Here is a 12,974-nt window from a genome sequence, read left to right on the forward strand (position 1 = left end):
ACATAAAATAAAATAATCGCATTTTCCTTGCAAATACAAAGCAGCCAGACCGCAAGAAGAATTGCTCACTTTGGAAACTAAAAGCTTTTCCCAAGCCATTTTCTATGCAAATACAAAGACCCCACACGGAGAGAAAAATTGCTCTCTGCCAAAAGCAAAAGCTTTTTCCAAGCTTTTTTATTTGACTTGCATTATCTTTGGATTGACAACAAATCCACACGGCAAAAAGAATTGCTCCTTAGTCTTTGCTGAAAGCAAAAGCTTTTTAAATGCATGTCTTACATTTTCTTTGCAATTACAAAGAATCCACACGGCGAGAAGAATTGCGTTGCTCTTTACTAAAGTACAAGTTTTTTCCAAGCTTAATTAGAGGTCATAAATTCAAAGATTCCACATGTCTAACATTTTCTTTGCAATTACAAAGACTCCACACGGCGAGAAGAATTGCGTTGCTCTTTACTAAAGTACAAGTTTTTTTCAAGCTTAATTAGAGGTCATAAATTCAAAGATTCCACATGTCTAACATTTTCTTTGCAATTACAAAGACTTCACACGGCGAGAAGAATTGCGTTGCTCTTTACTGAAGTACAAGTTTTTTTCAAGCTTAATTAGAGGTCATAAATTCAAAGATTCCACACAGCAAGAAGATAGATTCCTCTCACTTTTACACTTCCGAAACTAAAGACTTTTTCCAAGCTCTCATAAGTTCCACACGGCTTTATCATGTCACTATACTTCTACCTACGTAGTAAGAGGATTTAGAAAGTTAGTTATGACTTTTAAAAATGTCAAAAATACCTCTAATCTAATTAGATAATTTTTATTCTTAAAAATAAAAAATAAGGGTAAATTGTAATTCAACAAAACTAAAAAAAAAAAAAACTACTAGAGAAACTTTTTTTCCTTAAAAATAGCACACTTTCTATCAAAAGCATATCACAGGTACTATTGATATATATTTTTTCCTAAAAACAATCACACACTAAGTTTACTCTATTTCAAATCCTAAATTTTAGTTTTATAAAAATCATTTCATGTGTAACCTCACTAACACTAAATAAATTCAAATTGAAAAATTATATTAAACTAAAAAAAAAAGTCTTATTGAACGTATAAAGCGCATGTGATGAGCCTAGTATTTGTATATAGTCTATTAACAATAAGCTTTGCCATCAGAATCTATCAAGGGAGTCAATACCGTACCAGAAGTCGTTTCAATTTGGTAAAAAAAAATAAAATATTTCAGTACTAGTCGATACTGGTTTACCGTTTCAGAGTTACCGCAATTATATATATATATATATATATATATATATAAACTTTATAAAAAATTCTATATAAATTAATATATCTAATTACATTTCAAATTTTTACCTCTTTTGTTCAAATTATTTTAAGCCATTTCACTACTCATTAAAAAAAATAATAAAAAAGCATAATAAACCTTCTACGTAGGAGTGGTAAAAAAGAAAAAGAATAGTAAACTATAAACGATATTCTAAGAAATTAAAAAAAAAAAAAAAAAAAAACCCCAAAGTAAAAGAGGGGCAGATAAACCACGTTGGTTTGTCCTCCCATTAGTGGAAGTCATCTTGAGTCTTGACCTCTTGTCCATTGGGTTTCTACGCTAACATTTCGTTTAGAAACTCAAACCCGAAATGCCAAAAGAAAGAGAGTGACAACGAGGAAGAGAAGAAAACTGAAGAAGCTACTATGGGATGGTAGCAAGCTCAAGCCTCAAGATCTGACAATATCTCACTGGTGGATGAAGGTTCAACAATGGTGAAGAGGAGCAGTAAGTAGCAATTTTTTTTTTATGAAAACTCATTTTAGTTTGTACCGGTCCGGAATGAAGTTACCGCCGAAAAGCACCGAAATCCGTCGAAATGGCCGAAACAAGCTGAAACACACCGGTATTTAGGACGGTACGAATCAACCCAGTTTCTGTTCCGGTCCAAGCACCGGCACAAAAAAATCCGGCCCCGGTACGGTACGGAGTTAACTTCCTTGTCTATACTTGTTTTGCTTAGTAAAATTGTATTGAACCAAAACAATCATCAATCATCCACTAAACATGCCATCCTCTGTTTCCATTTCCCTTGTTATATTTGTTTGGATTACTACTATCATAATCATAAACCATGCGAATACTACTGTTGCAAAACCTCAATCATCGTCACTAAAGCAGGAATATAAGGCTCTGAAACAGATTCCGTATTGGTGTGATGAAGAAACAAGCTTAAGTCCTTGCAAGTGGGACGGTATCGTTTGCAATGATGGTGGAAGCGTCATAGGGATCAACTTAGACAATACAGCATGCTGCGGTAGAAGCTACTTAAGCGATTTCAACTTCTCTTCATTCCCAAATTTGGTCCAATTGAAGCTAGCAGGAGTGTGGCTATATGGGGACATCCCACCAGAGATTGGTAGTGTTTCTAAACTCACTCACCTTAACTTATCTGGGAATTTTCTTTCAGGTGAACTACCTCTCTCACTTGCAAAACTCACTCAATTAGAGAAGCTTGATATTTCTTTCAATCAAATGAACGGTCCAATTCCCTTAGAATTGGGAAACCTGAGAAGTCTTGTTGAATTACACCTGGGTGGAAATTTCTTCAGTGGTACAATCCCTTCAACTCTTGGTCTTTTGACTTGTCTCACTCGTCTTGATTTACATTCAAATCAAATCAACGGTACTATCCCTTCTGAAATATATAATCTGAAGAATTTGATGGCTCTGCATTTTGATAATAACAGTCTTTTTGGTCCTATTTCTTCAAAAATTGGAAACCTGAAAAATGTGGTTTCTCTAAACCTTTCTCATAACTTGCTCATTGGTCCACTTCCTCATACTTTGGGTTGTTTGACAAACTTGACCCTTCTCTCTCTTGATTCCAACATAATCAATGGCTCCATTCCCCTAGAAATAGGAAACATGAGAAAGTTGAGGCACTTGGATCTCCATAATAATCGCCTTACTGGTAAAATACCGTCAACTCTTGGTCTTTTGACTTGTCTCACTCATCTTGATTTACATTCAAATCAAATCAACGGTATTATCCCTTCTGAAATATATAATCTGAAGAATTTGATGGCTCTGCATTTTGATGATAACAATCTTTTTGGTCCTATTTCTTCAAAAATTGGAAACTTGAAAAATGTGGTTTCTCTAAACCTTTCTCATAACTTGCTCATTGGTCCACTTCCTCATACTTTGGGTTGTTTGACAAAATTGACCCTTCTCTCTCTTGATTCCAACCAAATCAATGGCTCCATTCCCCTAGAAATAGGAAACATGAGAAAGTTGAGGCACTTGGATCTCCATAATAATCGCCTTACTGGAAAAATACCTTCAACTCTGGGGAACTTGACCAAATTGTATTTTTTAAATCTTGCTGTCAACAATCTTGTTGGTAAAATTCCTCCATACGTGGGTCATTTGACCAATTTAAGATATTTGGATATTCATTCAAATAAAATAAACGGTTCAATTCCCACGGAAATAAAGAATTTGAAAAAATTGGTTTTTTTGGATCTTGGTGTTAACAATCTCTCTGGTACAATTCCTCCAGTCTTTGGTCATTTAGCCACATTATGCTATCTGGACATTCATTCAAATCAAATAAATGGTTCCATAATTTCAACAATGGGAGGTTTGCAATTTATGCAAAAGTTGGACCTATCAAATAACTACATATCTGGATTCATTCCACATCAGTTAACTCAATTAACCCATTTGGAATATCTTAATCTTTCCTTGAACAAAATTTCTGGTGAGATTCAGTCTGATATAGGTGATCTCTTGAATCTTTCTGTTCTAGACCTCTCCCACAACTATCTGAGCGGATCCATTCCAATTCAACTTGGTAATTGCTCTTTTTTGGGTCAATTGTTCTTGAGCTACAACCGCTTTAGTGGAACCATTCCTCTTGAAGTTTTATACTCAGTTGAGCTGACTATTGTTGACCTTAGTCATAACTTGTTTAGTGGAAATATACCTCTTAAACTAGGGCATGTCAAAAACTTACGACACCTGGATCTCAGCTCTAATACTCTTACTGGGTACATTCCTAGCACACTTGCTTTCCAATGCCAAATCAATTTGTCTTACAACTGCTTTGAAGGTCCAATCCCACATGGTTTTTGGAGAAATAATACACTCAAGTCAGTTATGGGCAACAAGAATTTATGCAATGACCACATCTCAGGAATACCTCATTTCTCCACAAGGAGTAAGAAATTCTTAAATTTGATTAAGATTCTTGCCCCTGTTATCCTCGGCTTCTTATTACTTGGAGTTGGAATTGTGTTCCTCTCTCACCGAAAGGTAATTAGGAATAATCAAAATGAGTGCAAAGCAATGAGGAATGGAAATTTATTCCCAATATGGAATTATGATGGAAATATTGCATTCGAAGACATCATTATAGCAACAGAGGACTTTGATATCAGATATTGCATTGGAACTGGTGGGTATGGTAGTGTTTACAAAGCAACGCTACCAAGCGGAAAAGTGATTGCCCTTAAAAAACTTCACCGTTTAGAATCTCAAGAGCCAGCTTTTGACAAGAGTTTTAGGAATGAAGCCAAAGTCTTGTCTGAAGTTCGTCATCGAAACATTGTGAAGCTTTATGGGTTTTGTCTACACAACCGATGCATGTTTTTGGTTTATGAATACATTGAAAGAGGAAGCTTATTTTATGCCATAAGCAATGACGTTGAAGCAAAGGAATTGAATTGGAAGAAGCGGGTGAATATCATTAAAGGAATAGCAAATGCTTTATCATACTTGCATCATGATTGCATTCCAACAATTGTCCATCGAGACTTGACCACAAGCAACATTTTATTGAACTCGGACTTTGAGGCTATTGTTGCAGATTTTGGCATCGCTAGACCCCTAAATCCTGATTCCTCCAATTTAACCACACTTGCTGGCACCTACGGATATATCGCCCCAGGTAAATATTTAGCTACTACATACACAAACACACTTTTTATGAAACATGAGATTAATGATTGATCATATGTTCACAGATGTATTAGAAAGATTAAATTGATGATATGTGCCAAAGTGGCTACATAATTGTCCTATTATAGGATGATATTTCTAACAGGTCTCTTTCTCTGAGTCTTTTAGTTGTGCTCACACTTTTTTGTGTTATGTTTTAGAACTTGCCTACACCATGGTTGTGAACGAAAAATGTGATGTCTATAGCTTTGGTGTAGTGGTGCTTGAAACTATAATTGGAAGGCATCCGGGAGAGCTTATATCCTCATTAGCATCGTCATCTGCTCGACATATCATGCTGAAAGATGTCTTAGATCCTCGCCTTTCACCTCATATTAACCAAACAATTGCTCAAAATGTGGTTTTAGTTGTGACACTAGCATTGGCCTGCCTACGTTCCAATCCTAAATCTCGCCCTACAATGAAACATGTGTCACAAGAAATCCTTGTTCGGAAGCCGCCACTACTCAAGCTGTTTTATGAAATTTCGATGTGGGAGTTGATGAATCAAGAAATATATTTGGTAGACAAAAATTAGAAAAAGTTTAGATAAGGTAAGTAATCTATTTTCTTTTGGATGCTATCTAAATATATTATAGCAAAATGGATCATGCCATCAATACTAATTACATGATTACATTGTTGTAGACACAAAGGAAGCTGTACCAACCATTAGGACTACTAGTAGGTTTTAAAAAAACTTCAAGACGCAACATGAAAGCATAATAAAGCCTATAAAAAAATTGTTGGTGCCGCTTCATGTGTCCAACCCAAACTTTAGGCATTGCTATTACCCTTCACATCTAAAGTTTAGAAATCATCTCATCAGGAAAAAAAAAAAAACGAACTTTAGAAATCATAATTGATTGCAAAGCTGTTATTGATTTTATAAATAATCTAGGCTCTTATAATAGCTTCCTTCCTGCTCTAATTTCTAATTGCAGGTCTTTGGTGACCCATCTTCAGTAGGTGCAGTAGACAAAGCCATCCATACCGGGAAGACAACACTAGCACTGAATAATTACCTAAAAGGGGTGGACTATTGAATAAAGATTTTGTTCTATATTTCTATATTTATACCTCATACTATTGTTGTCCTTACTACACCATCAGGATGCTGATAAGTTGTATTTTCCCAGGATTGCAAATGTGTGACTTTTTATTCCCACAATAATTCTTTAATAATGTCCTCTACGCCTAACTAAATTAATTAAATTGATATCACTGCTAGCTTCTTTACTTGAGGTACCTAACAGCTTCATCTACTGCAACAACAGTATTCATTTGATTGCCACCAGATACTATTCATTTCAGTGCCTTCAACAAGAAAGTTTCCACAAACATTAATGTCCCTAAGCCTAAGGCCTAATAGTTCCATGTTTCAATGCCAAACTCTCTAATGCAAATTTCAAAGCATTGTTTACAAGCTGCAGGCACATAGTTAATATATATTCCACATAGTTAATATATATTCCAGTAATACGTAAATTACATTTCATGACAAATATTTTCATAAAAAGAAACAGCAAATTACAGTTTAGAAGTAAAATTCACACTACAATTTAGAAAATTTAACAAGGTCCTCAAAATTGTGAACGTAGAGGCCACACCAAGCGTGGCAACAAAAGGCTAAGAAAAATGTACACTGAGCAAGTGAGAGTAGTTATCACTAGAATATTTTTTGACCCGGTCACGGTAACACCTATAGAAGGAAACAAAGCTTTACTGTTTTGCTCCTTCTTTCCCAATTCTATAGATTAAAGCACCAACTTTACGAATTCGTTTCAATTTAAGACTTTTTTTTTTCCTCTCCGTTATTCATTGTCAATATTCACGGCCATAATAGAGTAGACAAAAGTGAGAAGCAATTTATTAAAATTTGTGTTTCACTTGGGGCTTGTTCATAAATCAATTTGGGAGCCATTGAACAAAGAGGGTAAAGAGTAAAAGCAAAGAAAAAACTTGAGTGAGGAAGTGATTGCTAGAAAATCGAAATTGATCCAAGTGATTTTAGCTAAATCTCATAGAGATTTTAGGTCATTCTTGTTGTCCCTATATTTTTCTAGATAAGCTGCTCACGTTCATAGGGACAAGTGTGTGCTAGAACGTGATCGTAACTATTGAGATTTTAAGCACCTGGTTGTTTTTGAAGAAGTTTCTTATATGTTAGGATTTTAACTTTTAATTTAAAAGACTGTTTTGTGAAGAGTTATCTAAGATTTTCGTATATGTTTGAATCTTGTGAAGTTTAGATCATTTGGATATTTTTAAGATTAGATGAATAAATATGTGCTTTATTTTGAGATTGAATTTACTTAGTTCGGATATTTTTTATGTTGGATACGTGTGAGTGGAGTCCCACGTTGAATAATGATGAAAAGAGCGAGTGGTTTAACAAGTCACATTAAAAATAGTGACTTGTTGAGTCAACTTGTCTCTTTTCCTTTTCGTTTAAAGAGTTTCATCGGTAAAGCCATGTTGTCCTTTTAGAGGGGAGACTCGGAATGGAAAGTGGAAACTCTACTCTCTAAGAGCATTAGTATTGGTGGTGCTAAAAAACTAAATTGCTATTTTAGCACCACAATATACAAAAAGTGTGTTACATTGATGGTGGTATAGGTAAAACTTTTACTAAAATCAAATAATATTTTTTATTCTCCCTCTCATTAAAATAATATTTATTTATTTTTTCTCTTTCTTTTTTTCCTCCGTTCCAGTCATTCTCCACTCTCACCTCTCTTTTTTTCCTCCGTTCCGGTCACAATCTCACATCTCTTTATCACATCAGTAATTTATAAAAAAGTTTGTAGCTCTAGCATTTTCCTCATTTTAGTGAACATAAAAAAATTTATAGATCTAAAATCTAAAACAAAATATACAAGCTAAAAAAAAAGAAACTCAACAACAAAAATTACCAACGGTAAAACTAAAAAAAATTAAACTCAATTAACCAATTTTATCCAAAATAAACAATCTTGCCCTTTAAAAAATTCTACACAAAAATAACTTTATTCTTCCCCATACAAAAAAAATAAAAAAAAATCTCTGCAGCTAAGTAGTAGTAGAATTAAAGGTTGAAATTGTCGCACACAGCCAATAGTAAAACTGTCCCCCCTAACTCAAAGTTCTGGCTCCGTCCCTCTCTCTCTCTCTCTCTCTCTCTCTCTCTCTCTCTCTATATATATATATATATATATATATATATCAAAAAATAATGTAGTTAGCATAACTGAATCGTTTAATAATATTATGTACTTAATTGAAATGGTATTCTTCAGTATTGTTCCCAATTGAGAGAGAGGACTGGCCAATATAGATTTTTTTTTTTAGAGATAGTTTTAACTTATGACATTCGCTCCAATGGGTCTATATAGATTAGAATTAAAGTATAGCATGTAGTTCCATAATAGAGCCAATGACCACGTGTTAACCCTACCAACTAACGAGTAAATCTCATTGAGAAGAATAGAACTATAGCATCCAGAAGAAGCAAACATTTGGCATATCCAATTGTACATAAAGGTTTCATTTACATCTCTTTGTGGAATGCATATGTAGTTTGATTGGCAGATAGAGGAGCTGAAGACATATAACTTTAGTGCCAAAAAAATGAAATAGGAAATTTTTTATATTTTCTCAAAGAACCTTGGACTTTTGATCAATTTATATTGCAGATTTTGGGGCTGGAGTAGACTGGGAATTGAACAAAATAGGTAAGATATACCTAATGTATTTTTTCTTGGATAAGTGATTAAAAAAATTTAATAAACAAATTTGGAGTTGGCTGATATTTGTTACTGGGCCAATGGCCAGAGGGCTTTATGGGTTAAATGGAGCGGAATGAGGCTCATAAAGCAGTGAGCATTTAATTAGAGTTTGTTTTGCTAATTTGAGTAGGCGAAAATTCACTTTTGGTTCCTATATTTTGGACCAATTTTCATTATGGTCTCTAAATTAATTTTGCTATTAATGTAGTCCCTAGAAATTTAAAATCGATTCTATTTTGATCCCTACTGTCAACCCATTAACGGAAACCTCCTACGTGGCAAATGAAGTGTCTGCTTGTTGATGTGGCGCTGACGTGGCCATTAAAATATTATTAAAAAAATTATTTGACATTTTTTAAATGCCATGCTAGCATTTAAATTATAAAAATTTTAATTCCTCAATTTTAATTTTAATTTAATTAAAAAAATTTACTTTTTTTCAAACAAAAATTTTACTTTCTTTTAATTAAAATGTTTTTTTTATTCCAATATCTATGATTCATATTCTTAGCAAATTAATCATTATTTTCTTATAATTTTCTTTGTCTTTCTTGTACTTTCTTTATAACCAAACTCATCAAAACAAAAATAAATTAATTAAATGTATTTCTTGTCTTTTATTTTTATTGCTTTCATTATTTTTTCAGAAGAACATGTTCATGTTCTTCGTGTTCTTCCCTAGTGTTCTTCCCCATCATCAATCTCTAGCATAGAACCAAACCCCAAACCCATATCTCCAGCAAAGCAAACCTTAGCCTTCAAACCCATAAATTTTCTTGGCAAACAAACACAGAAAAACCCACAAAAAAAACAAATAAAAACCCCCAAATCATCACCACCAAATCAAAGAACAAGAACATCAAATCCAAGCAAAAGAATAAAAACCCAACAACTAGTAAAGCAACACCATCGAATAAAATCTTCCAAAATTTCCCAATAACCAACAAAGCCTTAACATCAAATCTACAAAAATCCTACACTAAGAACTTTCAAATCAACCTTAAAGAGAGGAAAAGAGAGACGGTGAGGTAGAAAGAGGTGTGAGAACCACTGGGCTTGGCTTCACAACCATTGATCTGGGCTCCAGTACTGAATCGATGACAGGGGTTTCGTACAACAAAGCCATAACTACGCAGAAACAAAAATACTAAATCGGCGACTATGGTGAGTTATTGTCAGATTTGACAATGGCGAAGACCTCATCTTTGAGGCGGACCTTCTCGATGGGTTGATGGGTTTTCTTTCTTTGACACCAGCAGCTGTAACACCCCAACCTAATTGCATAACTAAATTCATGAGTTTATATGTTTGTTATTACCTTAATTATTTTAAGTGCATTAAAACTTTGCTATTGTGATATTATAGAAGACATATGCTCTTTTAATGTTGTAGAAAAGAAATTTTATAAAGATAAGGATATAGATATATATATATATATACACACACACATATATGCAAAGTTATATTGTCATTGGGCCTTTCTTGAAATATAAGTTTATATGGAATGAAAAGTATAAATGCCAAAAGTGGAAAAGAGTGGGAAAAAGTGGTCTTTGATTTTTTCTCCTTTGCTATACACGTGCAAGCCCTCAAAGTCAATTCCTCGTCTTTTCTTTTGCTGTACCAGAAGCTTCTTGCTTCATTTCTTTTGCTTTTTCTTTTCTTTCTCTCTTTGCTTTCACATGGCAAGACCTCTCTCTCTCCCTCTCTCACCAAAACAACAAATCTCACTCTAAAGAAGGAATTAAGAGCCTAAAACTAAAGTTTCAGCTTCAAATTTGTGGGTAAGTAATTAAAACTTTATTTGATTTTAGAGTATTTTGATAGTTTAATTGTTTTCCCTTCTTTGTTCTCAAATCTGATTTTAGGGGCTGAACTTGTGATTCTGTTTTTGTAAGTTGAAAGTTTGATGGTTTTATGGTCTATTGGATGCTTAATAAGTTATTTTAATGTTTATTGTATTGGTATAAAAATACCCAAATGAATTGAAGATCATTTGCATTTAGTTGATGAATTTTGTATCAACTTGCACTGAAGCTGTCACTGGGACAGATTTGATGTTCACTACAAGAAAATTCTGTATTAAATCATTTTCTGTGAATTAGGATGTTAGGAGTAGTTTTTATGAATCCTAAGACACATATGGTTGTTATGGAATGGTCTCACTGCATTTGGATTAATACAAAAATAATGGTTTAATTTCTAATTTGCATAAATTTCTGTCAGGACAGATTTGAGCACGATGCCCTGTATGATTTTTAATAAATTATGATTTTATGCTTTGACTTTGAAATTTATACGGTATATATTAGACATACAGGGGAGTAGCTCTGTAAAATTTCATGACAATTGGATGTGTTTTGACAGCCCATTCGTATTTTAAAAATGGGGAAATTGCTACTGAAATGATCAGTAAACAGTGTAGGATAACTATGACTTTGTAGATTTAATTTTGAAGTTAGGGTAAATGTTTTGAGCTATAATTTAATGTGTTTATCTTTTGGTATGTTTAGATCCCATATGAATTTTTATGGCTTGGTTTCTCTGTATTTTGGTATGTTATGAGTTTGATGATTTTACCTTGTTTTAGGGGAAACTCTATGTGATGGGAATTAAGATTTTACTAAGTTGAGAGTTAGGTTGTGTTTGAGGTATAAGTTTATATTTTAGGAAGAGTTGTTAGTAATAAGTTTTGGTCTTTCATTTAGGTGACAAGAACGAGAACACGGACACTTGAGCTCCTCTGGTACAAATCTCTCGCGTCTTCTGTTTTCAAGTAAGGGATTTGTGACATGTGCGTTTGATAAGTATAAGAACTATTTAGAAAACTATAATGCATTAAAATCTTTTAATTAGAGATATTACATATAAGCATGATTCAAGTAAAGATTTATGTTCGTGACTTATTGAATCCTATATATATATATATGATAATTTTAGCATATTGATGCTATTACTCATATCACGAACATAATGTTTAAAGAAAGAATTGGATATGCTACTGTTATTAAATAGTTATATAAAAGTATAGTATCTGAAAAGTATAGTTTTTAGTTATTCCATTGTCATGATCTGAACTCAGCCAGTAGGGGTTATAGTACTGGTATTTCCATGGAGATTCTGTTTGGCCATTAAAAGTGGGACTGGCTCTGCTGTACCCGCCCTTGTTGGTAACCGCCAACTTGTGGAGGATGTTAACCTACCCCCATGGTTGAAAGTTTGTATTATGATATGATTCCGGAATTACCTAGCATTGTGGGGAATATTGGATGCCTGGTACTAAGTGCTGGAAGCCTCCAAAAGTTGTGACAGACTTACAATTGGACTAACTAATATGTATTATAAAAGAGCTATTAAGCTATTTGGAAGTTATAAGAAAAGTATGATGATAAGAAAAGTATGTTGAATTATGTTAAGTTCCTTATCATGTTCTTTTATTATTATATGAAAGGAAAATGAAGTATGTTCATTTGAAAGTTCATAAGTTAATTTAAGAACAATATGAATAGTATGAAGGCTATTTTATCAAAGCTGGCATATCCATAAAATAGTTGATTTACATGCATTCTTATCAAAGGCCCATGGAGCTTAAAAACCTTACTGGGCTTCGCAACTCGCCCTATTATATTTCAGTGCACAGGTTCTTCCTGGAAGCAGTGAGAGTATTAGAGGTGGCAAGATTCTGTGATTCTCTTTTGTTTAGATTGTATAGTTTTTTTTGTTGTATAGTAGTTTAGCTCTTTTGTTGTATAAGAAGAATCAAGATATACTTGATCCTTTGAGCACAGATGTAATTCTGAACTTTAGTTTGGTTTGAACCCCAATGGTATGTCTTTGGGATTGGGTTTGTAAATAAGAGTTTTTGCTAAATGTTTAGCTATATAATATTTGCACGAACACCTGAAGTTTTAGCCAAGTGGCAATCTTGCAAAGTTCAAATGAAATGAATTTTCAAGGTTTTCACATTTTTGTATATTATGGCTTTTATGCAAGAAAATAAGCAGGTATACAGGAAACAATTCTTGATAAGCATCTTTTGTTTAGGTTGGTTCGTGTTAGTATTGAGGTAAACTTGATATTAACATGCCGGTCATGCTCTAAATTCTGAAGTACAGGTTTGGGTCGTGACAATAGCGACCTCATCACTAAGTCTTGAATGAGTTCAACGGCGGTGGAGATGAGATTTTGAGATTAGA

General features: G+C 33.6%; 1 protein-coding gene and 1 long non-coding RNA gene across 2 annotated transcripts; both read left to right on the top strand.

The window, feature by feature from the left end:
- Positions 1-1,584: 1,584 nt before the first annotated feature.
- On the top strand, positions 1,585-6,185 carry LOC142623932 (uncharacterized). The gene is made up of 3 exons (XM_075797417.1): positions 1,585-4,961; positions 5,173-5,565; positions 5,956-6,185. The coding sequence occupies exons 1-2, from the start codon at positions 2,075-2,077 to the stop codon at positions 5,547-5,549; spliced, it is 3,264 nt and encodes a 1,087-aa protein (XP_075653532.1). The 5' UTR covers positions 1,585-2,074; the 3' UTR covers positions 5,550-5,565; positions 5,956-6,185.
- Positions 6,186-10,389: 4,204 nt separating this feature from the next.
- On the top strand, positions 10,390-12,743 carry LOC142626130 (uncharacterized). The gene is made up of 3 exons (XR_012842458.1): positions 10,390-10,562; positions 11,487-11,554; positions 12,412-12,743. It is a non-coding gene; the product is annotated as an uncharacterized LOC142626130 (long non-coding RNA).
- The last annotated feature ends 231 nt before the right edge of the window (positions 12,744-12,974 follow it).

Source organism: Castanea sativa, chromosome 2 (genome assembly GCF_040712315.1).
Source record: "Castanea sativa cultivar Marrone di Chiusa Pesio chromosome 2, ASM4071231v1".
Taxonomy (NCBI): domain Eukaryota; kingdom Viridiplantae; phylum Streptophyta; class Magnoliopsida; order Fagales; family Fagaceae; genus Castanea; species Castanea sativa.